The following is a 27,229-nucleotide window of genomic DNA, read 5'->3' as shown; positions in this document are numbered from 1 at the left end:
TTTTTAGAGTACGTGTTTCAAAGGTTATATTAGAGTGTGAGGAGGTGTGTCAGACTATCACATGGATGATGTCATCAGTGATGTCATCAGTGATGTCATTTGAGATGTCATCAGTGATGTTATGAGTGATGTCACTGACTATGTCATGAGAGATGTAATATGTGACGTCATCACCAGTGCATTGCGGGCGCGCGAGTTATAGTTAGCTTAACTAACTATAACGAGCAAATGTCTCTGGTTTTATATGAGTCAAATGTCCAAGTAACTACAACGTCCCTGAAACCTATTGTTTTTTCAGTGAATTTCTAAGGATTTTTAAAGGCTAATTTCTAACTATAACATGCCTCAAACCTATGTTTTTTTCAATGAATTTCAAAGGTTTTTTAAATGCTAATTTCTAACCATAACGTGCCTGAAACCTATGGTTCTTTCAGTGAATTTCAAAGGTTTTTTAAATGCTAATTTCTATCTATAACGTGCCTGAAACCTATTTTTTTTCAGTGAATTTCAATGTTTTTTATGCTAACTTCTAATTATAATGTTCATTTAACCTATAGTTTTTTCCAACACCCAAGAATGAACAACACCCTCCACAACCCTCAGGACCTCCCCCCCCGTACAACGCCTCTCCCTTCTACCACCAAGGCAGTGCAGAACAGGACAGCGAACCCTCCAAAAATGGCATGGTCCCTTAGCCATATAAAAGCTCATTGTTGGGAAATGTGGCAATCGTTTTTTCAGTAATTATTTTTTTTTAAATACTAATTTCTAAATATAATGTTCATAAAACCTATGTTTTTCTCATAATTTTATTTTAAAATGTGATATTTTGTAACTTTAATATCCTAAAAATTGTTTTATATTTTTTAATTCATTATTTAATGTCTTCTTGTTTTCTAAACATTAAACAACTACATACAGTATGAAAGAGACCCCAGCCCAGAGCCACATCTGAAGACCAACACATGTCATAGACCTACTGATCAAGCAGCTCCGACTCCCATGAACGCCACAACACCCACCACCACCCCTAGAACCCCCCCTCTACCACCGAGACAGCGCAAAACAAGACAGCAAACTTTCTGAATACGTCATAGCTGAATATTGGGACAGGTGTGAACAAACTATATGTGAAGAAAGCAATTCACCCATAAATAACAATGCACACAATGCAAAATGTAGCGGTGATGTGCTGGACACATCTCAGTATGCAGAACACACACCTCTCCAGCTGCACAAATACTACTGGTGCTTATAGTGTTGTTGACTGTGGACCCAACCATGTTACGTCAAACACTAGGGACGATCTCAGTCATGTAGCTGTATCATCCCCCCTGTAAGCATCAGCGTAACCGGAGTGGGCTGGTCCGACATACGCCACTTCAGCGTAGGAGTGTGAATAAATAGGCTGGGGCTCTGGGCTTGGTTCACTTGTGAACTGTAAAGACCAACGACTGTGTCAGAGTGGCAGGCCTTACCCTGCTACGAGGCTGCCGCCATGACCTCGACACAGGCCCCTTGCGAACCCAGCGGTACAGCACCGCAGACTTATGTCTGTATAGACTACTGCCTTCGATCTACACTGCGGACAGCAGGCATCACAATTCAGATGGAGTAGTGATTGCAGATGATGCAGTCCAGTACGCAAGATATATTCCTCCCAGTACGGCCCTCTCGGACCACGCATCATGCCAGGGTGCGCACATGCTGAACGCCAAAGGTACCACTAACTCAGTGCACCACAAGTCATCGACACGTGGCCTTACTGAGGCAGAATTCAATAGACAAAAGACATTGCTCCGAGTGCGCCCCCCCCCGGACCACGCATCATCGCAGGGTACGTACACGCTGAGCGCCAAAGGTACTACTAACTCAGTGCACCATAAGTCATCGCCACGTGACCTTATTGAGGCAAAATTCAATAGACAAAAGACATTGATCCGAGTGCGGCCCTCCCAGACCACGCATCATCGCAGGATACGTACACGCTGAGCGCCAAAGGTACTACTAACTCAGTGCAACATAAGTCATCTCTACGTGGCCTCATTGAGCCAGAATCCAATAGACAAAAGACATTGGTCCGTGTGCGGCCCTCCCAGATCACACATCACCGCAGGGTACGTACACGCTGAGCGCCAAAGGTACTACTAACTCAGTGCACCATAAGTCATCACAAGGAAGAGTGAACAATTTTATGTCAGCAGTGAGGCATACTATCATTGGAAAATCACCCAAAAATACTTATAATATAAAAAGAACACAAGAATTGAAGTACATTAATGATTACAATCCAGTAATTTTGAAGATGTGGAATGCAAATATGGACATACAATATGTTGCAGATAACTCAATTACTGTTTCTCGCATACTATCCAAATAGAAGTCCATACCTGGAAAACATATGTCTGTATGAAATACTGCAACATTATAGTTTTAGAAAAAATGTTACAGAAAAATAAATGAAGGGAAATATGCTGTAATTGGATCTGATGGATGTTTCTTAAAGAATGCCAAAGGAAATTTGATTAATCACAGGAAATTAAGTTGTGATACTCCAGATAATAGAGAGTTTTTTTATTTAGCTCTTCTGCAACTCTTCAAACCTCGGAGGACTGAAATGGAAATTCTAGGAGATTTTGAGTGCTATGAACATTCTTTCAAAGCATGTAAAGACATTGCTATTAGTGAGGCCCGCCTGGATCACGCAACATCTCAGGATGCGTACACGCTGAGTGCTTCAGGTGCCACTAACTCACTGCACCACAAGCCATCACCACGTGGACTTATTGTGGCAAAATTCAATGCAAGCTGCAACATATGGTGCCACTAACCCTGTTCAACAGAAGCCGGCAACACATGGTGCCACTAACCCTGTTCAACACAAGCCGAACGATCCCACATGTGGAACTGTATCCTGAGTCCTGAATGGCAGTGACCCAAAGTCTGTGGCAGCGACCCCAGCACCAGACTCCCTTTCATCAGTTAGGCATATTTCTATATGCAAGGCCGGCGACACATGGTGCCACTAACCCTGTACAACACAAGCCGAACAATCCCACATGTGGAACTGTGTTCTGAGTCCTGAATGGTAGTCACCCCAAGTCCGTGGCAGCGACCACAGCACCAGACTCCCTTTGATCAGTTAGGCATATTTCCAAATGCAAGGCCGGCGACACGTGGTGGCACTAACCCTGTTCAACACAAGCCAGTCCCACATGTGGATCTGTGTCCTGAGTCCTGAATGGCAGTGATCCCAAGTCCGTGGCAGCGACCACAGCAGCATACTCCCTTTGATCAGTTAGGCATATTTCCATATGCAAGGCCGGTGACACATGGTGCCACTAACCCTGTTCAACAGAAGCCGGCAACACATGGTGCCACTAACCCTGTTCAACACAAGCCGAACGATCCCACATGTGGAACTGTATCCTGAGTCCTGAATGGCAGTGACCCAAAGTCTGTGGCAGCGACCCCAGCACCAGACTCCCTTTCATCAGTTAGGCATATTTCTATATGCAAGGCCGGCGACACATGGTGCCACTAACCCTGTACAACACAAGCCGAACAATCCCACATGTGGAACTGTGTTCTGAGTCCTGAATGGTAGTCACCCCAAGTCCGTGGCAGCGACCACAGCACCAGACTCCCTTTGATCAGTTAGGCATATTTCCATATGCAAGGCCGGCGACACGTGGTGCCACTAACCCTGTTCAACACAAGCCAATCCCACATGTGGATCTGTGTCCTGAGTCCTGAATGGCAGTGATCCCAAGTCCGTGGCAGCGACCACAGCAGCATACTCCCTTTGATCAGTTAGGCATATTTCCATATGCAAGGCCGGTGACACATGGTGCCACTAACCCTGTTCAACACAAACCGATCCCACATGTGAAACTGTGTCCTGAGTCCTGAATGGCAGTGACCCCAAGTCCGTGGCAGCGACAACAGCAGCATACTCCCTTTGATCAGTTAGGCATATTCCTATATGCACGGCTGACAACACATGGTGCCACTAACCCTGTTCAACACAAGCCGATCCCACATGTGGAACTGTGTCCTGAGTCCTAAATGGCAGTGACCCCAACTTCGTGGCAGCGACCACAAAACCAGACTCCCTGCGATTAGTGACGCGTATTTGCATATGGAAGCCCAGCGACACGTGGTGCCACTGAACCTAAACTACGCAGGCTGGTGGGGCCACCAACGTATGCATGTGGCTGTGGGCCCTTGCAGATGACGCAGTAGGCAACAGACATAGCTCCCACTGCAGACCATCCGCACCAAGCAGCATCACAGGCTCATACACTTCGACAGTGTGTTTTATACATGTTTCATCTTTTCATGATACGCCTACACTGCGGTCAGTAGGGTTCACAATTAAAATTAATTCTTCATTCATTAATTAGAGAGTCCTCTAGGCAAGTAACTATCACAGGCCTACAACCTACATAATATTCTTTTAGTATCCTTGCTTCAAGAACTTTTTTTATATCAGTCAAATTCATCTTCAAGTGCCAACAAACACTCAATAACACTCTACACTGCGGGCAACAGAGCTCGCAATTCGAATTTTTGACACGTGGTGCCACTAACCCTGTTCAACACAAGCCATTCCCACATGTGGAACTGTGTCCTGAGTCCTGAATGGCAGTGACCCCAACTTCATGGGAGCGACCACAGCACCAGACTACCTCTGATCAGTCAGGCATATTTCCATATGCAAGGCCAGCGATACGTGGTGCCACTAACCCTGTACAACACAATGCGCAACACGTGGTGCCATTAACCCTGTTCAATACAAGCCGATCCCACATGTGGAACTGTGTCCTAAGCCCTGAATGACAGTAACCCCAACGTCGTGGCAGCAACCACAGCACCAGACTCCCTTCAGTTTTATTTATTGTTGTTTTCTTTAAATAAAATATGTTATATGTAAATCTATACATGACTAAGATTCTTGTTTGTCCAACTGCACAGGGATAATTCTGGGCCCAAGAAGGTTGTTGGGGGTATGTTGGTAATGTGGAAAGAGGGTGAGTTACCTACTGATGTGAAAGGGGTATCTCTCACAGAAAGAACTCCGGTATGTTTTCAGAAATGCCTCGGACAGATGCGAGCTGACTGACTGAATCACAAAATGGCTTTTCAATGCTTATGTAGTGTGACTTGTAAACAGTTCGCACCGAGGCTCGCAGAGGGACAACTGAAGCCCGTCTGGTCGACTCACAGACGCGGTACTACGAGCCATCCGCTCCCAAAGGAACAGCAGCGTAGTAGCTCGCAGAGGTACAGGCACAGCAGCGTACTAGCTCACAATGGTAGAGAGCTGCGACCTGACGGACTGGCTTTTAACGATATAGCTGCGAAGTGGTGATGTTGAGAAGAGGAAGCGTGAAAGATCTCACACAGACAGAGCTCCTGTATATTAAATTGCCCCTGGGAAATTTATTTTATATTTACACTCGATGCAAGAAAGCGCGCTTTCTGGACCATGACCTTTCTCCCTACCAAACTTGCCGTAATTCTGTTCATCAGTTTGACCTGTAGCCTTGTCTAAAGTTTCCTATGGAAAATCCATTGAGAAAACACGTTTTCACACCCCCACATAGCTACCTGACGCACGCGTACTCACTGTTGGTGTGCAGGTCAGTGCTCTAGTTGTCAACATGTCACAGCCACTCCCTGAGGGCAGGTTTGCACACAAACCACTCCCATCCGGCACATACGTCACAGACCATGTGACCATGCAAATATAATACATCGACAACATCACAACGTGACTGGATGATGGACGCTCCACGGGTCTCAATCATAAAGAGCCCGTGAAAAGTTGGGCAGAGGATTAGTCGCACCCTGAGCTGTATGGCCATCAGGGGCCTACTACCACGTGGCACGAACTTGACTTGCACAGGGTTAGTGCCACCCGAAACTGATGTGGCCATCAGGGGCCTTTCACCACGTGGCGCGGACTTGAGTTACACAGGGTTAGTCGCACCCTAACTTGTATGGCCGTCAGCGGTCTACCACCACCTGGCGCTGACTTGCGTTGCACAGGGTTAGCGGCACCCAAAGCTGATGTGGTCTCCGCCATTGATGACTCAAGACTCAGCGACATGTGTGGGATCTGCTGGGCCGCGGAGAAGCTGATGTGGTCTCTGCCATTCATGACTCAGGACTTAGCGACATCTGTGAGATCTGCCGGGTCGAGGAGTTTTGACGGGCACGTGGAGTGCCCACTGGTACACACTCCGGTGACAGCAGGTCATTATTTGGTCATGGATGCGCAGGGACGGCAGTATCTAACTCTCTTTCTCTCTCTCTCTCTCTCTCTCTCTCTCTCTCTCTCTCTCTCTCTCTCTCTCACTTCCCTCTCTTCACTCTCCCTCTCTCACTCTCTTCCTTCCTTTCCTTCTCTTTCTCCATCTTCCTTCTCCCTTTCTTTCCTTCCCTCTCTTTTTCTCTCTGGCTTTGTTTTCCTTCTCTGTGTCATGCTCCTTTGATATGCGCATTACACACATCCTTATTTTGTGCTTTATTTTCCAGGGTGTGTCGTCGTCATTCATGCTCCTGACAGGAGTCTTCCGCATTTTTGTTTTCTGTTCATTTTGATAAATTTACTTTATCCTTTATATATACGTTTGCGAAAAAATAAAGTTTGGAAAAAAAAAATTCAATCAAGTTTTTGGTTGTTAGTTAAGTGCTGTAAGACTCTTTCTCGTTCTTATTACTGTTATTTGGTGGTGTCCACCATGGTGTTAAATTGCGTTGCAGTTATCGTGGGAATACTGGTGATGTCTACAGTTTGCACCAGCTTCTGAATAGTGTGTTCGATTTATCTCAACTGTAGTTGCATTAAAGTGCTGATAATGAGATGCAGAGTAGGCGTTCCTGTGCAAAAACACACAAGGTGCACCTTTCCGATTTATTCTAAATACTAAAATCCTGTATTGAATAGCACTGTGGTAGTGGGTGCATTTACAGAGTACACACAAAATCAATGAAGAAATCTCATATTTCTACTGATTGTGAATAGTGGGTCAGGTGCTGGATCTTGACGGGATACATGGCCCAGTTCATTTATTTTTCTGTACACGAAAAAAACCACATCACAACTTTCACAACGAAAGGCAAAAACTGCAATGTGAAACAAATTCCAGCGATAAGCTGCGTCAGCACCAGAGATTTTACACCTGCTTTCTGCTGGTGTTAAGCAGGACCACTACCTGCAGCATGAAAGGGAACACAGCCAAGAGTCACTCACTGCTCCTACCTGCAAGGGGATTTCTAATCTCCTTTAAAAGTTCAGACAGGCTGCCGCCTGCACAGTGAAACACGGAGCGGCTGCTTCAAAGTTGCTCTGTATTTCACTTGAATGCGCTGCCCACAGGGCAGCACGGGTTTGCGGCTGCCCTGGGAGCAGCACATTCTATGTAATAGAGTGCACTCTCTCTTGCAAACAGGGAAAGGGCGCCCAAACATAATAGGGCCCCATATGTCATCCAGAGCATTTGATTTGATTTTAATTTATAAAGCACAACAACTGGCTGTAGGCGTCAAGGTACTGTAATCACAGCAGTCCACTTCAGTCTCCTGGCAAATCAAACACTTATAATGCTAAAAAAGGGTCTGCCTACATAGTGTGCAACCAGGACTTTAATGCCTTTCTGAAAGTCAGGTGCCCTTTATTCGAAGTCAAAGACTGGGTGAGTGAGTTCCAAAGTCTGGCTACAGCGACTGAGAAGGCTCTGTTCACTCCCATCTCTTCTTATTGGTTCTAGGCAAGGTAACCTAGTTGCGATAGACTGGGGGGAGATTTGTACCTGGAATGTCTCCCTAATCTCGGCTGTGCTAGCTTGATAGAGAGCCTTATGTGCAATACAGATAGCCTTATATGTGATGACCTTTCTGATAGGGAGCCAGGGTATCTCAAGCAACCCTGCAGAAGCTGATTGACGCTAAGGGGATGGCAAGAATCGCCCTAGCGAGAGCTACCTGTAATTTTCCTGGGTAGTGATGTTAGAGTCCGGATAAAGAGCGTTACAGTAATCAACTCTGGACCTAACCAGCGCCAGAGCAACTTGCTTCCACACTGAGAAAGAAATGAAGGGGAACATTTTCTTTCATCTTCTTATGAGCTGGAAACAGGTTTCAACTGTGCAATCAGCATATCCATGAAGAGAGAGTTCACCAGCATGAATCACCCCCAGATTTTGGGTCCTTCTCAGCTGGAACAGGCAGGGTGCCTAATGTGTCTGGCCACCTGTTATCTTTCCAAATTGAGACATGTGTTCCAAAGAGCAACACTTTTGTTTTCTCACCAGTGACTTTCTGGAAATGTCTTCCCACCCATTCTGCTACCAAAGACAAATTAGCTGCAGTAGTTGCAGAGTTCTTAAGGATCGACGCAATGATCTGGGTGTCATCAGAGTATGATATGGCATGCAGCCCATGAAACCCTTAGGAGTGAATAATGGTGGCAAGTGGAGAAACGTAAAGATTAAATGCATTAGGCTATCAATGAGGAGCCATGCTGTACTCTATATGCAAGGAAAAGACATCAAAGTGGTACTGGTTAAGCATAACCCTCTGAGAGTGATCTTTGAGGAAAGAGGACAACAGTGCCAGGGCTCTGTCTGTTATGCCCATTTCTTGTAGGCGTTCAATCAGAGATGGTATTGAAGGCTGCGGACAGAACCAACAGGATTGGAGCATTGCCTTGCCTTTCATCCAACAGCCGCCTAATACAATCCGTGTCCGACAACAATGCAGTTTCAGTTTTGTGATGTAGCCGGAAGCTGAATTGAGAAATGTCCAACCATCCCTGATCTTCCACAAACTCCTGTCGGTGGCCTTTCAGGTGTCTCTCAAGAATCTTAGCAGGTAGTGGAAGTAGCGAGATCGGATGAAAGTTTTTTAAATCTTCACTGTCAAAATTGGGCTTTTTAAGAAGAGGCCTGACCTATGCCTCCTACCATAGCCGTGGATAGCAGTCAGAAGTGATGGCTTTCAAACTCCCCGACTGTAGTAAACATTTAAAAGAAAACAATTGACAAAACAGAATGAGCTTTTAAGATTAAAGGAAGGTAATGTGTCAGATGGCACACGATGAGTTAGGGATAGAGTGCCAAACATGACCACGTGTGCACAGTAGCAGAAACAGTGCCCATTCAGTTTGGCAACTGATGTAGACTTTGGAAATTTCCTTTATCCCTGTTGGCTCCACTCTCAGACTCCTTCATATCAGCTTCTGATGCTACTCTTAGGCAGCAGGAGGTGAGTTGTCGATGTGTTCATATATGAATGAGTTCCCCTGTTACATCCATTTGTTCAGGATTGTCATTGAACCTGTGATTAGGGTCACTCACCAAGGGTGTTGTTCTCAAATCCCTGGATGCACGTGTCACTACCAGCAATGCACTTATCTTCAGGGCCTTGACAGCTGGTTACACCATATTCCAAGCACTTGTTACAGCTCAAAGAGTGTCCTAGAAAGGAAAGAAAGATGTTATTTGTAAAGCTCTGACGCCAGACACGTTCTTCAACAACACAGTATCCTTCACTCCAAATGTAAGCATGTGAAACATACACTGCACACATATTTAATGCAGAATCATAGACCCCATAACCAGAATCTCAAGCTATGCAAATAGTTCTCTACATACATTTTGATATGCACTAAATACACTATTAATCAAGCACTCAACGCTCAAATAGGTTATAAGCCAGACATGGGTCCTGTTCACACTGTGCTACTGGAACAAAGCTATATCTGACTAATGAGCCCTAATAAGGATGACCCCAGTTTTCCGGTTCTGAGAGGATCTGGCCTGGTAGTCCAGGGTGGACTAGGGTCAATGCTGATTTACATATGGCTAGGTCTCAACTGAGGCGGCATGGTATGCAAAACAACAATGGATTTGGATGTGGCCTGAGTAATTACTTTTTGTATATTTTAGTGAGACATCCTACGTGCACAGGGTCTCTCTATATGTGGTGAAGTGCACACTGTGCCACGTGAAACAAGTTATATACAGATGATGAGCCTTAATAAGGACAAAACCGGTCTTGGGTTGCTTGAGTTTCAGATCAGGGAGGACCTGGCCTGGTAGTCCTGGCTGGACTGTTGCTATTGGAGGTGGCATTGTGTGCAAATGTATACTTCAGTATTATAGATAAATAAAAAAGGAACAGTTCCAAACTGAATATACCGCATCCAGGCAAACAAGAAAATTGTTTGTATGTTTTTAGGGAAATTGTTTAGAAGAACCCTCACCCACCAACCTAGTTGGTGGCATGCTTCATCTTCGGGTTCTAACCTGGGACACTGAGTTCCTCCCAGGTGTGCTTCGACGCCTGACTGTAGCGGAGCGGGTTTTCGTTGTGCAAGACCATGAGGAGTGAGTTTTTCTAAAATTGCCTCAAGGATCCCCCTCCACACTTGGAGACAATACGTCTTTAATAGTGGGATCTTTGGGCAAGGTTAAAAAGTGTAAGAATGGATGTTTTGTGTGATTAAATTGATCTCAAACATAGGTGAGTTGGTCTACATTTTTCGGCCTAAAATGTGCAATCGCTAGGCTTTCTCCAGGACCAGTGGTACAAGTCCAAACACTATAAGGTGTACTTGATGGTGAATTGGGAACCGAAAACATACGTTTTACTTAATGTGTTCTATCAGGAAAAGAAAATTGGTACAATTATTGGGAATAAAACAAGTTATTTGCTCATTTAGATGCAGTATTGTATGGTTATACACATAAAGTGTCATATCAACCATCACACGCATTCGGGGATGGTCTATGTCTGCATTACACCAGTGACTATAGTTTCATTTGTCTATAATACTGTGCCTCCATGAAAAGTGAACTGGAGACCAAGCACATGCATTAATATTAATTGCACCAAGGGTGGATATATTATTGAACTTTGTTGATTCAGCAAAGTCGATTCAAATTACATTCAACCTAAGGGAGTGACCTGTGTCTTCCTTTTAAACTATATTTAGGCGTGGTCACTAGATGTCTAGTTATTGTTAAAATTATTAATTCATCAACTCCGAAAAAGAATTAGTGCATGGCAGAATGAGAAACAAGGTTCAAAATGGCATCTTACAGCATTCGCGAATCGGCAAAATGACATAGGTTGGGGGGCGGTGCCTATAGTCACACCCTGGGGATCGAGGAAGGGAAAAAAGGAATGGGTCAGTCCAGAAGTAAATAACAATCATTTAAAAGGGGCAGAAATACTGCCAGATATCACTGGCCCAACTTACATCATCAAGGTCAGTTGCCCGTGTCTCTCACCTATTCTGGCCTGGACAAGAGGTCCCGGAGATACTCCATTGTCTGTGTCTCTCATGGTAAGTAAGCCCCGGCTCGAATGAAAAAAACTTCCTGTCACGTGAGCACGTGGGCATGCTGAAGTGATCGGGTTGAAGCTGATTCATCCAATAGGACATGGGTCATCCCTTAGTATGCTCATGTCTTAGCTGAGGGTTGGAGGTGACTACGGGGCCTCAACGGTAACCATCATCATTTATTACAATGGGATAAGGGAATTAATAATAAAGTAGTCGCTATGTCCTTGTTTCTATGGCTTAATGGGAATGTGGGGAAGATATCTTTTCGATTGGCAATTCTCTACGTATACAATGTGGCGGCTACGGAGACTCTTCGATATTGGGTATGCTGTTGTCCCGCCGTATTTGCCTAAACCTTCTTCATTGGCTAAAGAAGAGAGTAGACTTATTTACTTTAATAAGTTAAGCGCCCTTGTGTGTGTTATACTGATCTGTCTGCTAAGAAGCATAAGTGTGTGTTTCATCTCAGGTTGAGTGCATTCCAGGGAATGTTATCATCTAGTCCATTTTTATGTGTTGAAAGTCCGGACACCCATCTTTGTTCTTTTTCCAGGAGTCTGTTCTGTGGGTTTGCTGCTGTTTCCAATTGTTCAATGATGACTAGTTTGTTCTTTTTGCAGGAGTTTGTTATGTGCCCAATTTTTTTAAAATGGTCTGTCATTTTAGTTGTTTTTCAATTACACGTATTGTTTGGTTCCAAATCCAGACTTTTAGTGGTGACAGTGAGGTGGCATACACTGCAGTTTCCACATGGGAAATGTCCTGTCCTGTTAGTTACACCCCAGGCGTTGAGTACTGTCCTGGTAGAGAGGTTCATTGGTCTTTTTAGGGCAGCTAGAGACCAGCGCATCTTTGAGGATTCTCGCTTTTCTAAAAGAAAAGAGTAGTTTCCCCCAGTTCAGATTTCCTGTTTATAAAATCTGTCAATGTTTGTTAATGGCTTTAGTTACTTTGTTCGAGATTGCGCTAAAAGTTGTTTCGCAGGTCAACCAAACAACACTTGGTGCTTAAGGACTCATACAGCAGGAGGTTCTTTGTCCGTCTTTGAAAGGCAGACCAAATTACAAGCTGAAAAAAGAAAGATGGATTGTCAGCTGCATACAGCAGATCCAACTTTCACTAATGAGCTACACTCATGGATATTAGCAAGCAGACTGGCCCCTATAGTGCCACAACTAGTACTTTCAGGTCAAAATGGATTTGTGACCTATTGCTGTACATTGATGAACTTACATGGTTTCTTCCTAGTGGTTTGTTTATCCAGTGACAGCTGGGCACACTCAGGTTGCCTAGTGCTCGATTTAGAGAAAGCGTTTGACACACTAGAGAGGGACTTTTTATTCGCTTCTCTTAGTAAGTACGGGCTGGGCGAAAAATTCCTGAGTCTGGTTAAACTACCATACGCTCAGCCCACAGCTAAAATTAAGACAGGCCCTTAAGTATCTAAGGCGATCTCAATTGAGCGCAGTACTAGGCAGGGTTGCCCGCTTTCCCCGCTGTTATTTTCACTAGCCATAGAGCTGTTGGGCGAATCTCTCCACCAGACAGAAGAATGGGGTATCCCTCTGGGTGATGGCACGCACACAGTTTACCTATATACCTATACCTGATATACCTTCGAGCTATTCGTGCACCGTGTGCAGCAATAGTAACGACATTGCCAGAGTTCACCTCTTTAACAGGACTCCAGGTAAATTGGGGAAAGTCAAGTCATGTCTGTACCCGTTCATTGATGCGACCCCGACCCAACATTAGCATTGGGTGGTGTACCAGTAAACTGGCTACAGTCGGCATTTCACTACCTAGGTATCCGCATCTACTATCAACAGGAGGATCTTCTGGATGGCAACCTCTCATGAGCTATAACAGCAGTAAGGTCGCAAATGTCTTTTTGGCATACCCTCCCGCTGGTCACCATGCGTCTAATTGCGCTCTTAAAGATGGTGGTGCTTCCAAGGCTACTTGCCGCTATATATCAATCCCTCGCTCTTTCACATGCTTGGGCAAGACCTGAGGCAGTTCATATGGCACGTCACACGTAGCAGAGTAGCACTGGCAAAACTCTATTTACCCGTCAACTGAAGTAGATTAGCTGTACCTAACATGGAACACTATTATTTAGCAGTGCAGCTGCAGTGGGTGGCCCGCTGGGATAGCGGCCTGTACTTAACAGACACTGCCATGCAGCAGCCTGGTTACACTCACCCCAAATCGCAGCCCTGTTCCACCCCGGCAGAAGGGGGCAGCGCCTGCTAAGCTTCTGACGACCATCGCCTACAAGTGCTTTTGCCGCAGTCTAAAGCACACAAAAGGGACATACTAAGACTGTTGTGCAGAGCCACAGAGTTCCCTACCTGGGAAGCTGCAGGACGACAGACTTTAGGAGACCTGTATCACGATAAGTACTTGATGGCATTTGACACACTAGCTGAGCAATGCGGCCTACCTCAAGGCCAATTAATTCTACACACCACGCTAATATGGGCGTTGCAAGTATTGTGGGGGCACATGACTCAGGAACCCACAACACACCTCAAAATTCAATACCTGCATGTGATGGGTACCTGAAGGCATCTTACCAAATGATTTGCAGCCTCGCTACGAACACATCCTAGAGGGACCAACGCATATCCCAAGGAATGCCAGGTTCCGTTTAATACAGTATTTTATTCTACAAAGGGCTCATATGCCACCAGCTAAGATTAACCAATACTTACGCCTTATAGATGCTAAATGTCCTAGATGCAAACTAGTAGATGGAGACTTTTTGCATATGTTGTGAGCCTGCACAGCTCTTGCCTCTTATTGGGAAGGAGTTACAATGCACTTAGCACATTGCACTGGTCCTGCCGTGGAGTGTTCCTGGGCGATCTGCCTATTGGGCCTATACCAGAGATCCAAGAGGCATGAAGTGACGTCCTGAATTATAGATCTTGGGCTCATTGTAGCCAAACGCCTAATCACTAGGTGCTGGAAGTCTCCTGAAACCCCAACCACAAAAGCCTGGCTGCAATCACTAATATGTTGGGCCCAAGCAGATAGAGAATTGCTGCACCGTGAAGATACCCTAGGGCTGTGAACACTGCCACTGGCAGCGGCATGGGATGCACTATTACTAGATTTCCATAAATTCTGGCTAGAAGGCCTGGACCAGACTTCCCATGACACAAACGAAGCACAAGAACCAATAGCTAACATAGAGTAAGGCAGACACTGCCGGGTGACCTAGATTAAAAAGATTCACACTATCTCAAGAGCTATGCACCTCACGTACATATCCAGGATACATCGTGATACAGCTGCGGTCCATGCCGGTAACAGCAGTGGGCCCGGGTGGGGGGGGGGAGATTTCGAGGGACAATGCCAAGGGAAAATTTAAATAAATAATTAATTTTCCCTCTGCATCGTCCCTCAAAATCCCTCCTTACCCGGCCCCACCGCTGTTACCTGCACAGATTGTGGCTGTCTTGATTGTTCATCAAGTCAGGGTAAGCATTACACACCCTCAGCACATGGTTAATATACATAAGCGGAAGCAGCACACACTACCGGGGTAGCAACTGAACATCGAGCTGGGCGAATGTTTTTTTTTTTTAAACTTTATTTTTCAATTCGCATTATACAAATACAAAAAAACAAATCGGCATCAATACAGCGTTCATAGACATACTATTGGTGTTATCATTGGCATGTAGCACAGATGATCGTATCGGGGGGGGGAATACCATGGGGTCACACAAGTATTCAGAAGCATTCTACAGTGAGGAGAAACATGGGGCATAACATCGAGTCCCAGTGTGCATATAACCGGGGTCAGTACCCTCACTCCGTGGCAAGGGGAGGTCCGCTTTCCTCATCCAACCCACTCTCCTCGCCATCAGTCGTATCCTGCGAGGAGGACTCCCTCTCCGCCAACCCTAAGGAACACAACACCAGCCAAACCATGAGGTCTTCTTGCAGTTTCTCATCCCTTCGGGTGAGTTGCATATGTGTTTCTTCAGCTAGAGACCACTCTTGCACATCTTTAAGCCAGATGGACACTTTTGGGCCCCTCTGCCCCATCCAGGTTATAGCTACCCTTCGCCTAGCAAGCACTAGCATTAACTGCAGAAGCTTATATGGGAGTTTCCTATTCTTTGGCTTCCGGACAAATGCAAGTAAACAATGTAAGGGTTCAAGCTGCATTCGAATACCTGTAGCTGCAACTATCCTGCCCACCACCTCCACCCAGAACTGCCTGACCAGAGGACAATCCCAAGCTAAATGTAAAAAGCCCGCCTTTTCTGTGGCACATCTAGGGCATCTATCTCCCTTATCGGGCGAAATGCGGTTCAGAGATACCGGGGTACGATGCAGAAAGTTAAAGTGTGTTGATTGAAACCTGGCATTGCAGGAGACTTTTCGCGTGAGGGCGCCTATGCGTGCCCACTGTTTCTCTTCCAGCTGAAGAGAGAGATCCCTCTCCCATGCAACCCGAGATGGTGGCACTGGCTGGGCAGAGTCTAGTTTCATAGCCTTGTAGATGAGAGATAGCAGCCTGTGACCTGTACCGCACATAAGCAGGATGTCTAGGGTGTGTGTGAGGGGTGGAATATCTGGGTACTGTAGCCTGGTGGTTTTTACTATGTCCTGAATTCCCTGGAAATGTAGGAACTGACCCTGTCCGAGGCCAAAGTTCTCTTCTGCTTGCTCGTAGGTGATAAAGGTCTCGTTGGGAAAAAGGTCGGCAAGAACTTCGCATCCACCCTCCCTCCAAGGTTGAAAAGACATATATCGTCCCATGTCTATGAAGAGGGCCAGTATCCAAATCGGGAGCTCCCTGTGAAAGGGTGCTTTCCATAGGACTTTTTCGACAAAACGCTGCCATGTACCGGCTGTATGTTGCACTATGTAGGGAAGAGATGCTTCTGACCCTTTGCCCTGCATCAAAGCTTCCTGTAGTGCCTGAGTATCCGCCCTGTCGGAGAGAAGACTTTTCTCCCAGTTGTCCGCATCTGTCAGCCAACATGCCGCATGTTGCAATTGGGCCGCAAAATAATATAAGTCGAAGCATGGGGCTCCTAAACCGCCCTCCTCATAGCTCTGTATAATAGTGTTAAGAGCTACTCTACTACGCCGGCCCGCCCAAAACAGGAATGTCAGCAGCATGTTGAGGGTTTTGAAGACACGTGGTGGCAGCGGACATAGGGAGTTCTGGAGTACATATAGCGTCCTGGGAAGAATCACAATCTTAGAGATGGCCAGCCTACCCATCAATGACAGCGGAAGAGTGTTCCAAAATGTCACCGATTGTTGTAGAGACGCGATTATGTGGTCCACATTATGTGCTAACACCTGTGTGTCTGTTGGGGCGACCTGTATCTCAAGGTAGCGGAATCCCACCTGTTCCCAACGCAGTCCCATGTCTGGGAGATCGCCTGGAGGCACCAAGGCCAGTCCCGCTAGCGGGAAAATCAGGGACTTACTGCGGTTAAGTCGCAAGCCAGAGACCTCACCAAATCTGTCTAGGTGATGCAGCAGGACCGGTAGTGCGTCCCGGGAGAAGTCAAATTAAACAGGGCATCGTCAGCATATAGGGAAATGATGTGACTCTTGGCACCCACTGTAATTCCCCAGAGTTCCATGTCAGTCCTGATCCGGACCGTGGCAAACAATAAGGGCGAGAGGGGACACCCCTGACGAGTGCCCCTTCCCAGTTGCCAGTCTTCCGATCTCGCTCTCCCAAGTTTAACCCTTGCTGTATACAAGATGCGAATCCAGTGACAAAATTTAGGGCCTAACCCCACAGCGCGTAAGACCTCATGAAGGTATCCCCAATCCACTGTAGTGGGGGCGGCAATTTACATACACATAATGCTAAGTGAGCATAACCACGTTAGATGTTAGAAAGCCATCTTGCCACTTCTGCTGCTTTTGCACACGATACTGCAGTTACATGTTATTATTTGAAAACTGCTTGCTCGCCTTTTCTTCACATGAGAACTGTCTGTTGTTCACATCCCTAGCCGTGAGCTGCAACCTTGGTCTGAACATTGTGTAAAAGAAACAGTCTGGCTCACTAGACAATGCATGTTTTTGAGTTCAGGTTGATCGGCCCACTATTTAGCCATAACACGCACGCAGCTGCAAATACCTGAAAGTCGAGTGCTTTTAATATTGCAGGCTGCATGTTTAACACACATTCTGAAGAAGAGCTTTCCCAGGAGAAGACCACATCTGATCCTGTGATGTGATTCCACTAAGCTGATCTTTACGGTATGGGGTTCCCCATTCAAGCCTAGAGACCTTTTATTATAATAATATTAGTTTATTAGCAAAGGGAAGGTGGCTGTAATCCACTGTCATTTATAACATGATTTCTCCCTTTATTTTCTATGGTATTGTAACAATGCTGATGGTTTTGATATTAATCATTTGTCTGCTTGTGTTAGCCAAAGTACTGCATCTTAGGACACAAGGTTTATAAAATAAACTCTTTAAACTTTACCGTGTCTTTGTTTACTCTTGTTGTAGACTGCTATGAGAATAATTACGAAAAGGTATTTCTGATTCCCACCATTCCTGAGAGTACTCTAAGTCGCTTGTTCTGGGTTGTCTATTCATTCGGACCTCCGTGCTGATACGGATAACGAATGGGACACTGATGCTGGTCGGATAAGGGGTTCTGGGTTCTGAGGTGAGTTTTTGGTACACCATAATTCACTGAGGTCCTGGTTTCCTGCACATAGTTCTGTGTATGAACAGAATCCCTGCAACACCACCATGTCAAACGCCTTGGCAAGGTAAATGGGGACCAAGACCATATGTTCCACCCGATCACGCACCTCATGCATGATATGATTAAGCCGGCGCAGATTCATTGCTGTGTTTCGTTCCGGTATGAACCCACACTGGTCCTCATGAGTTAAGTGAGGCATGTAAGGCGCTAATCGGGTAGCCAAGAGCTTGCATAAGATTTTAACATCAGTGTTTATCTTTGTAATCGGACGATACGATGAGGGCTCATGGGCATCCCCTCCAGGCTTCAAAATCATGCATATTTCCCCCCCTTGACATACTCGGGGGGAGGACTCTGCGTTCAAACGCCTCGAGGTAGACCTGCAATAGGAGACGGGAAAGCGTGCCCACGAAGGCTTGATAAAACTCTGGGGGGAACCCGTCGCTCCCCTGGGCTTTGGCACGCGGCAAATACTGCAGGGCAGATTGTATTTTTCCCAGCGTTAGAGGTTCATCGAGCTCTTTCTGTGCTACCTTAGGGATAGCACATAGTGGCAGGTCTTGGAGGTAAGGGAGATAGGATACCTCGGAGACTGCAGGGTCCGCGGTATAGGCAGTCTGCAGTTGGAACCTGAAGACCCGGAGAAGTCCCACCTCTGAGTGGACCATTCCTCCCGTGGGCTCCCACAAAGCCACAATTGTGTCAAGGGCATGTTCCCTCCAGAGTGTCCAAGCCAAAAGCTGGCTCGATTTATCTCCTTCCCTATGAAGGCGTTGTCTGTACTGTGTGATGGTGTATTTGTTGAGCCTGACCCAAATGTCATGGATGCGTTCCTGGATGCCGCGCTCCCGTCCCCTCCCCGCTGCGGCAGGGGCTTCGCGAGTCTGTAGTTCCAAGAGGCAACGCTCCTCCCGTCGAACCCCATATGTAAGGCCCATGCATGTACCCCTTACCATTGCCTTGAGGGCCTCCCACTTCGTGGCTTGTGATAAGTCCGACCCATCCCAATTAAGGTCAATATAATCGTTTAAGGCATTTTCTATGTGCTCCTTCCCTACTGGGTCCTCAAGAACCTCTGCCGGCAACCGCCAAGTCCGTGGGCGAGTTATTGGGGCCCCCCAATCAACTACACATGCCACAGGGGAGTGGTCAGATAAGAAGCACGCTTGATGGTCACCTCAAAGGACATAGCCGCATCGGGATTAGCAAGCAGAATCCTGTCTAAGCGACTGTGTGTATTATGAGTGGACGAGAAACAAGTATACACTTTCTAGGCTGGGTGTCCCAGGTGCCATTTAACATGAGCCCCTATGTTCCCCATAACCTCTCGGAGTTTCGTCGTCATTCTAGGTTTCATACCAGTTTTGGGCGGGAACCTGTCAAGGTCAGGGTCTAGGACACAATTAAAGTCCCCCATCCAAAGCAATGGGACCTCAAGTTGCGATATCAGAACCTCCTGTAGGGCAGGGATTTCGAGTTTTGCAGGATACAGTAACATGTACTGTAGATGAAGTTCACGTAGCTTCTGCTTGATGCTAAGAAAGGATTTCCTCTGCTCCTGCACCTGGCGTGTATAGTCCGGATAAATAGAGACCTTGGCGTTGTCAAAAGTGAGGTCTGTTGCTTCTCTAACTGCTTTCAGGATACAGTCCCTGTCCCGATAATTCATAATTTTTGCTATGAGTGCCCTGGGGGGGCCCCCGGCGGCAGCGGAGGGACCAAGCGCCCTATGGGCTCTCTCCACCACGAAGACCTCCGATGGGCCAGTGGGGCATAGCGTAGTTCGTATCGAGTTCTCCAGGAACCGCTCCGCGCTGCCCTGTTCTGAGTGCTTCGGGATACCCAGGATCATGATGTTGCTATGACGGGCCCTCCTAGCAGCGGCGCAAATCCTGTGCCATGGTGCGGGGTACTTACAACGTGACGCATCTGGGAGATGCGCCACGTTGTTAAGCCCTGGGCCACATGTAGGCGTTCCTGCGCAGGGGGGGGGCGTTCCGTCGCAGGAATGCCTCCTAAAATTTGCTGAGTGAAATCTACAAGATTTCACTCAGTCACTTTTAGGCCCATGCTGCGTCAAAAGAAAACCCCTGAGCCTGCCTGAAGCAGGCGTAAGGATTGATGCAGCATTAACAAGATAGGGCCCCCCAGAGCATTGCTGGAGCTGCATCGTGCTTGCGACGCAACTCCAGCAATGCGCCACTTTTACGGCACTGATGCGTCACGCATCTGTGCTGTTTTTGCCCCATGGTGCGCCGCATTCTAAATGCGGCGCATCCATGGTGGCGGAGCTGTGGCGCACAATAACTGGCGCATTCCTGCTGATATGCAGGGATGTGCCAGTTATTGTAAATATGCCCCTAGATTCCCAACTAAATAAAAATAAGTCTATTATGCACAAATAATAATTAACAATGAAGTAAGGAAGCAATTAAAAGTAATTTAATGATGCTTTTGAAATGTAATGTTACAATAGTTTTTAAATTAAAAGAAGGTTGTTAAAATACGTTAGAATTAAATAATAAATGTGTTGTATTTTTATGAGCTTTTAATGTTAACATACATTTAGTAATGATTTAGTTAGTTTACTGGCACATGCATCAACAAAGACTTTTGCGATTCCTTAATTGCGATTTTTAAGGAATCGCAATTAAGGAATTGCAAAAGCCTATGCATGTCGGAATCGCTATAAAAACAGCGATTCCTACAAATTCCTTAATTGCGCCTCGCAAATTGCGAGACGCAATTAAGGAATGCCGTCCCATTCATTCCTATGGGCCCCCAGGCCCATAGGAATGAATTGGAGATTGCATGAGCAATTTGCGAGTACCAGTAAATGACACCCTAATGCACCCCTGAAATTGATCTGTGCACATATGTTGCACACACACATGCTCTAAGGGCATGTGTGTGCGCAACATGAAACTTTGAAAAATGCACAAAAGTGCCCTTCTTGCCTTATTTTGCAAATTACCATGAAGTTCAACTTCATGGTAATTTGCTCCCCCTATTAGCGAAATCGCTAATTTTTTCACTTTCATGCATTGCATTTAAGGAATCTCAATTTGGGATTCCTTAAATGCAATCGCAATTTAAGGAATCGCAATTTAGAGATTCCTTAAATTGCGATTTTTGCATTTGGGATGATGCATCCCAAATGCAAAAATACTGGTCGCAAAGGGGCAGATTCTGAGAATCTGCCCGTTTGCGACCGGTTTTTACATTGATGCATGTGCCTGAATGTGTTTTATTTGAAGTCTCTGTTTCCATTACTCTCGATAGGAGGGTGTTGCAGTAGTAGTAGTTGGTCACGTGTGGTGCTGGGCATACTACTGTTTCTTTTTAGTAGTACTAACCTACACTCATACATTTGGCTCACTCATAAATGTGGCTCCGCCGTGTATATCAGGAAGTGGATACATGTATGTCCACGCTTTTGAATAACTTTCTATTCAGATTTTGTATACAGTTATAAGTAATAGTCACTCAAACGTGTATGATTAAACTTCTAAATATAAATTACTTACAAGAATAAGTTACCTTTTTGAACATCTCCAAAGCATTCAGAAAGTGAAAGTGCAGGTGAAATTGCACTAGCTTCAAGGAAATCTTGCACACCCTGTTGTTTTGGTCCCTGCTTTAAATATTTTTCAAGGCTTATTAGAAGCAGCCACCCCTTTACACAATGCAAAAATATATTATGCCAAGGATAATCTTGCATTGAGTATAGGGTTAAAAAAAATCTGAAGATTATAGTATATTTATGTTCGCACTGTATGTGGTGTTATTTAGCATCGAGATGTCCCTGGCTTTACCCCATGTGCATTTAGGGCAGATTTGCTAACAGTGGCGGCTGGTGACATTTGAAAGTGGTGAGGCGTAAATGTTTAGGATGCGTCCCCTGTGGCGTGCGAGTGTAGCAAATGTGCCTGATTGTCATAAGGGGGAGTTGCCCCCACCCCGGGAGTTATATTTTTTAAAGAGTGGGCAATGGTGCATTTTCAAGCAAGTTTGATAAAGCAAGAAAGTTAATAAAGTAATTATAGTTAGGCTATCATTAGGGCACAAGAGAATTTAAGCCTGTAACGCGTGACACAGACTGATACTACTTTTCATATTATGGCGCTTCTGGTAGTTTTTTAATAAAAACGCCTCTATTTTAACATTAACAAAAGTAAACATCAAGGCTCATCAAAATGAATGGTGTGTTGATAAGGCATGCAGATGGAAAAGTTTTTCTTCATGAGCAACCTTTCAGCTTCTCTTATGGGTTCTTTGAAACATTGACTTTCTAAATTTAATAAAAGTAGAAATGCTAAGCACTGGGAAACCCGGGAAGGGGGGGTGGGCTGATGGGTCTGCTCCTATTCCAGGTATGAGCAGGGATAAAGGAGACATTCAACCACGGGTATAGGGGTATGAGTGTGAGCAAGAGAAACGCAGTAGAAACTAATTCTGTGTTTCAACCTTACAAACGATTGATGCTGCAATCTTTCTATTTCAGGACTGTCAGCATATTTAGAGCAAAGTTTAATCGCACATGTGAAGTTATCTTAAGGTAACTTTGAGTAATTAATACAATCACATCCTGGAAAGATTCATTAAGCTACTTATTGTACTGTTAAACTTAGCAATCAACATGAACTGATGTGTGTGTTTTTCTTAACCGGTGCTCTTTTCTTACCAATAAAGTACAACTGTCCCCTTGTTCTCAGTTTTCCGTTGGCACCTCATTACTAAAGTACTCTGATTCCTAAAAGTCCTCTCTGTCCTCTGCTTTCCACAGACTTTAGCGTTAATGTGCTATTTGTCTTCAAACTTCTAGGCGCGCTTCTGCACTTATCAGTCTGACACCCAATGTCCAAAGCTCATGCGCTGACGTGAATGAAAAGGAGAACGCCGGATCCCTTAATGCTAAGTATTCATGCAACACAGAGTAGCAACCAAAGTTGCTACGTTGATTGAAATATCAGAACAGTGCCATTAAGTTTTTAGTAATTAGCGACTGCATGCCTTTCTGCAATTTGACTGTTTAAGCTTCTGCGCCAGGACACCCCAGGGTAACTGTTGCGCTCTAACAATGCATATGACATAACATAACATGTGTACTAACGTATGGCACTCTTTTTCCTTATCCCTCTGCTGCCATGTAAAGATGCCCGTATCCCTATACCACAAAGTCTCTGATGTCTAGAATCGGTTTCGCTCTGAAATGTGGCCTTTGCAACACAAAAAGTTATGCACTAATCATTTTTTGACTATGTATTATGTATGCTGTAATATAAATGCTGTACATGCAACACATATGCAAAGTTGGAGTTTTCCACTGCTACGCCAACCTTGAGGAGGCATCATTCTTGCCTGTATATTAGTAGATAGGCATTTGCTTCAGTATAGTTGCATGGGATTGCAAAGTAGCACAACGTGGTGTCACTATAGGTAACTTATATCACAAATCATGATTTGCTTTGGAAAGTAAATACCACAACAACATGTAGAACCTTTTTTTATGCAAACCCCGAGCAAAATGTTAGCATGAGAGGCCATACTTTGGAGGGTGGTTTCACTACTGATATCTATTGTCCCAGCTATGCAAAGTGATCATTCGTTGCATTTGTATTTGAGAACTAGTTTTAATGAGAAATTATTGTGTTTTACGGTGTCCCCAACATTATTCATTTAAGACACCATAATCAGGAGTTTAAAATAGGAATCATAAATAAAGCTTTACAAATCTCTAGTTCTTGTGAGGAGCTGTTCAGGTCTTGTGTAAATCCAAAGAAAAAGGCAAGAAGGGCAACATTTATTTGAAAACAGAGCACATTTTATAAACACAGAGCGCATTTTATAAACACAGAGCACATTTCATAAACACAAGTACATTTCATGAACACACGCACTTTTCATGAACACAAGCACATTCCATAAACACAAGCACTTTTCATGAACACACGCACTTTTCATGAACACACGCAAGTTCCATAAACACAGAGCACATTTCATAAACACAAGCACATTTTATAAGCACAGAACACATTTCACGAACACAAGCACATTTGGTAAATCGACAAATCAATACAAACTTGCTGTCATTTGTTTAAATGTGTTGTACGTTTCTTAGACTTCAGCACATTTTGAATTGACTTTTTATTGTTACACACTGCAATGTTTCATATAGTTGTAGTATAGCGAAGAGGGTGTAATGAACATACAATAAACCACGCACGCTAAAGGTAAAGTTACAACAAATACTGAATTAATGGAGTATAAAGGTATGGTGATCATATCTCACCCTCATACAAGACCGCAGCAAGGAAACCGAAGACTGCCAGAAGTGACGTCATGATGATGTAGGAAGACGCTGGGTAAAGACAAGAGTCTTGGTCTGTGCCTGTCTCCTGCTCTTCTGTGAATCACACCTCTCAGGATCTTGCATTTATCCCCCATAGAGGAGCAAACATCCTGGCTACACCTCCCCTACCTGGCATCCAACCGGATGTGGCACCTGCTATGTGGGCTGGAAAGTCGTATGACTGCTGCGTCAGACCGACGTACATTCCCAGTACACAGTTATTCTGTTATTGGCCTGAATATCTAACATGCCTCACATGTGGATTTCCAAAGCTTGTGTTGAGGATAACGCTAAAGAGCCATCATCTGTGGTCACCCACCCTTTCCTCATTGTCTAAATCGTCCAGTCTTAGCGAGGCCTACTGGGTACTTTAATGTAATTGGGGCAGATTTACAAGCCCCTTGCAACACTTTTGTGCAGCTGTTGCGGTGGCGTAAAAAATGCGGCCAATTTAGAGTGACGCATCTAGGGAGATGCCTCATGTTGTAAAGCCTTGCATCACATTATACCTGCGTCAGGTATAATATATGCAGGGTGGGCATTCCCATGCAGGAAAACCTCATAAAAGTGATGCAGTGAAATCTACAAGATTTCACTGCGTCACTTCTAGGACACCACTGTGTCAAAACCATACGCCTGCTTGAAGTAGGCGTAAGGAGTGACGCACTGTAGTGGGAATAAGCCTCAAGATGCATTGCTGGAGTTGTGTCGTGCTTGCGACACGACTCCAGCAAGGCACAACCTTTGCCTCAACAGATGTGTCAGGATTTCGGATGTATCTGTCAATCCTTGCGCCATGGTGCGCTGTATTGTAAATAGGACAAATCCAGGGTGGTGCAAGGGTCTCTCAGGGTGGTGCAGGGAAAGTGACGCATCTCTACAGATGTGTCACTTTCTTGTAAATTTGCCCCATTGTGTACTTGTAGTTTTCATACTTGCCCCTGTAGTACCTCTGCAAGTGTGCCCGCTCACTGGTCCATGGCTACCATATATCAAAAACCAATGTGTAAACTTCCAAACCCTCCAACTTAACACAAAACTAAAGTTGGGCAGTGATCCTTGGTAAATATGCCTGGTATTTGTCAATAAATGCTGCTGGTCTGTGTTATGCTAGTAAACATCTCCGCATGACTGTCTGCCAGAGGGAGGGTGCTTATTGTGCAGGTCGAGCAGAAAAGGAACACGTCTCCTCTTGAGCACACACACATTATTATCACCTTCAGACCAACGAGTGCAGAGACAGAAATGATGCTGTGAGAGCCTTCACACAGATGCTACTGTCCTTAGAGAACAAAGGGGAACTTCACTTCATCCAGGGCCCCTCTGGGAAAGGGGCCAAGACGATTGATTGACGATTGATTGTCAAGGGATCAAATTCATACCCCTGTACTTATCGCCTCACTCACTAATGGAAAACTTTGTGCACCAAACAAATACATTGTTAACTTTAAACTTTTCCTATCCTATTGAACATATCTACCCCCCCCCCCCGCTTGAGTCTTGGGTCCTACACTGAGGCAAATCCCTCTATCACCCCATCAGATTCTCATTCTATGAGCCTTAGGTTTGGCAGCTTGTGTATTGCCCACTGGACTTTCTGCTGACCTGCTGGCATTGTCCTCTCCAGGCCTTACTGGTCAACTGCAAATAAACTTGATACCTATTTGCCAACTTTCTCCTGGTGCATTTAAATGTCCCCCTCATTAAGTAACAATCAGGGAAGCCAAACATAGCCTGAATTCCAACAGTTTCTGGAAAAAAAACTACACACACACATATATATATATGTATATTACCTACTGGCGGTCGCCAGTAGGTAGTTATAGTTAGGACCACGTTTCCATAGGAAATCCGCAAGATTCTATTTTTAATAACTTTGGCGCCGGTCGACGAATCCTCGCGAATTTTTCAAAATAGGTGGGGCGCTACGCTCCGCTCCTACCCTGAAAGTCTCGGGGGGATTCGTCAAGCGGGGGCTGAGATAAAAGGGGGGTCCCAAAACGCGTTTTTCCCATGCATTTTTCCATAGGACCTTTAGACAGGGCTACAGCCCGAACGGCTGAAAAGAATTACTAGAAATTTGGCAGAGAGGTAGTCCTCAGGTCAAGGAAGTGCCTTTTGTAGGTTTGGTGTAAATCTGTTCAGTAGATTCTGAGAAAATAGCCTTTAAATCAATATATATATCTGAGCCAGCTTACGGTGCGCTTACGGTACGCTTACCGTACGCGTACGGTGGCGTGCGCGATTCTGATTGGCTCTTAGATCTTAGTAAACATTCGAATCGGCCGAAACCAGGAAGCGGCGGCCGCCATTTTCTCTCTCGCACTGAGAGTGATTTCTAAAATATAAAGCCCAAAAACATGTAAAGGGGCTGTTTAGACAGCTCCCACACACATAGCCATGTTGAGGGAGTCCCCAAAGATCCCCCAAGGCCAAAAACGGAATTTTTATTTTTTCGGTTATTTCGCCGATTACGCTTACCGTACACGTACGGTAAAAAAAAAAAAAAAAAAAAAAATTATCCACACTCTCTCCACCCCGTGTGCAATTGGTGCCCGCATGGTACCAATTGTGCATGGCTTATTAGAGATGAGATAAACTAAAATATTTAAAAAAAAATAATAAAAAAAAAAATTATCCACACTCTCTCCACCCCGTGTGCAAATGGTGCCCGAAGGGCACCATTTGCGCATGGCTTATAAAATATACGAAAAATTAAAATATTACCTTTCAAAACGAAGTGCATCATATGTCCTCCATGTGCGCACGATGGCCCATCTAGCGTAACGTGGGCACGGCA

At 45.2% G+C, this 27,229-nt stretch overlaps 1 protein-coding gene across 1 annotated transcript in view; it reads right to left on the bottom strand.

Moving 5' to 3' along the window:
* The window catches only part of LOC146808903 (phospholipase A2 inhibitor and Ly6/PLAUR domain-containing protein-like), a 78,835-nt gene extending 54,337 nt beyond the window's left edge, over window positions 1–24,498 (bottom strand). Inside the window, exons 1-2 of the mRNA XM_085615715.1 lie at window positions 24,370–24,498; window positions 9,366–9,485 (exon numbers count right to left, since the gene is read on the bottom strand). Of these exons, the coding sequence (XP_085471841.1) occupies window positions 9,366–9,485; window positions 24,370–24,421 (172 nt within the window). The 5' untranslated portion in view covers window positions 24,422–24,498. The remainder of the gene's footprint in view (window positions 1–9,365; window positions 9,486–24,369) is intronic.
* Between the last annotated feature and the right edge of the window lie 2,731 nt (window positions 24,499–27,229).

Source organism: Triturus cristatus, chromosome 7 (genome assembly GCF_964204655.1).
Source record: "Triturus cristatus chromosome 7, aTriCri1.1, whole genome shotgun sequence".
In the NCBI taxonomy this organism is placed as follows: Eukaryota; Metazoa; Chordata; class Amphibia; order Caudata; family Salamandridae; genus Triturus; species Triturus cristatus.
This window is presented reverse-complemented; position numbering and strand designations above follow the sequence as displayed.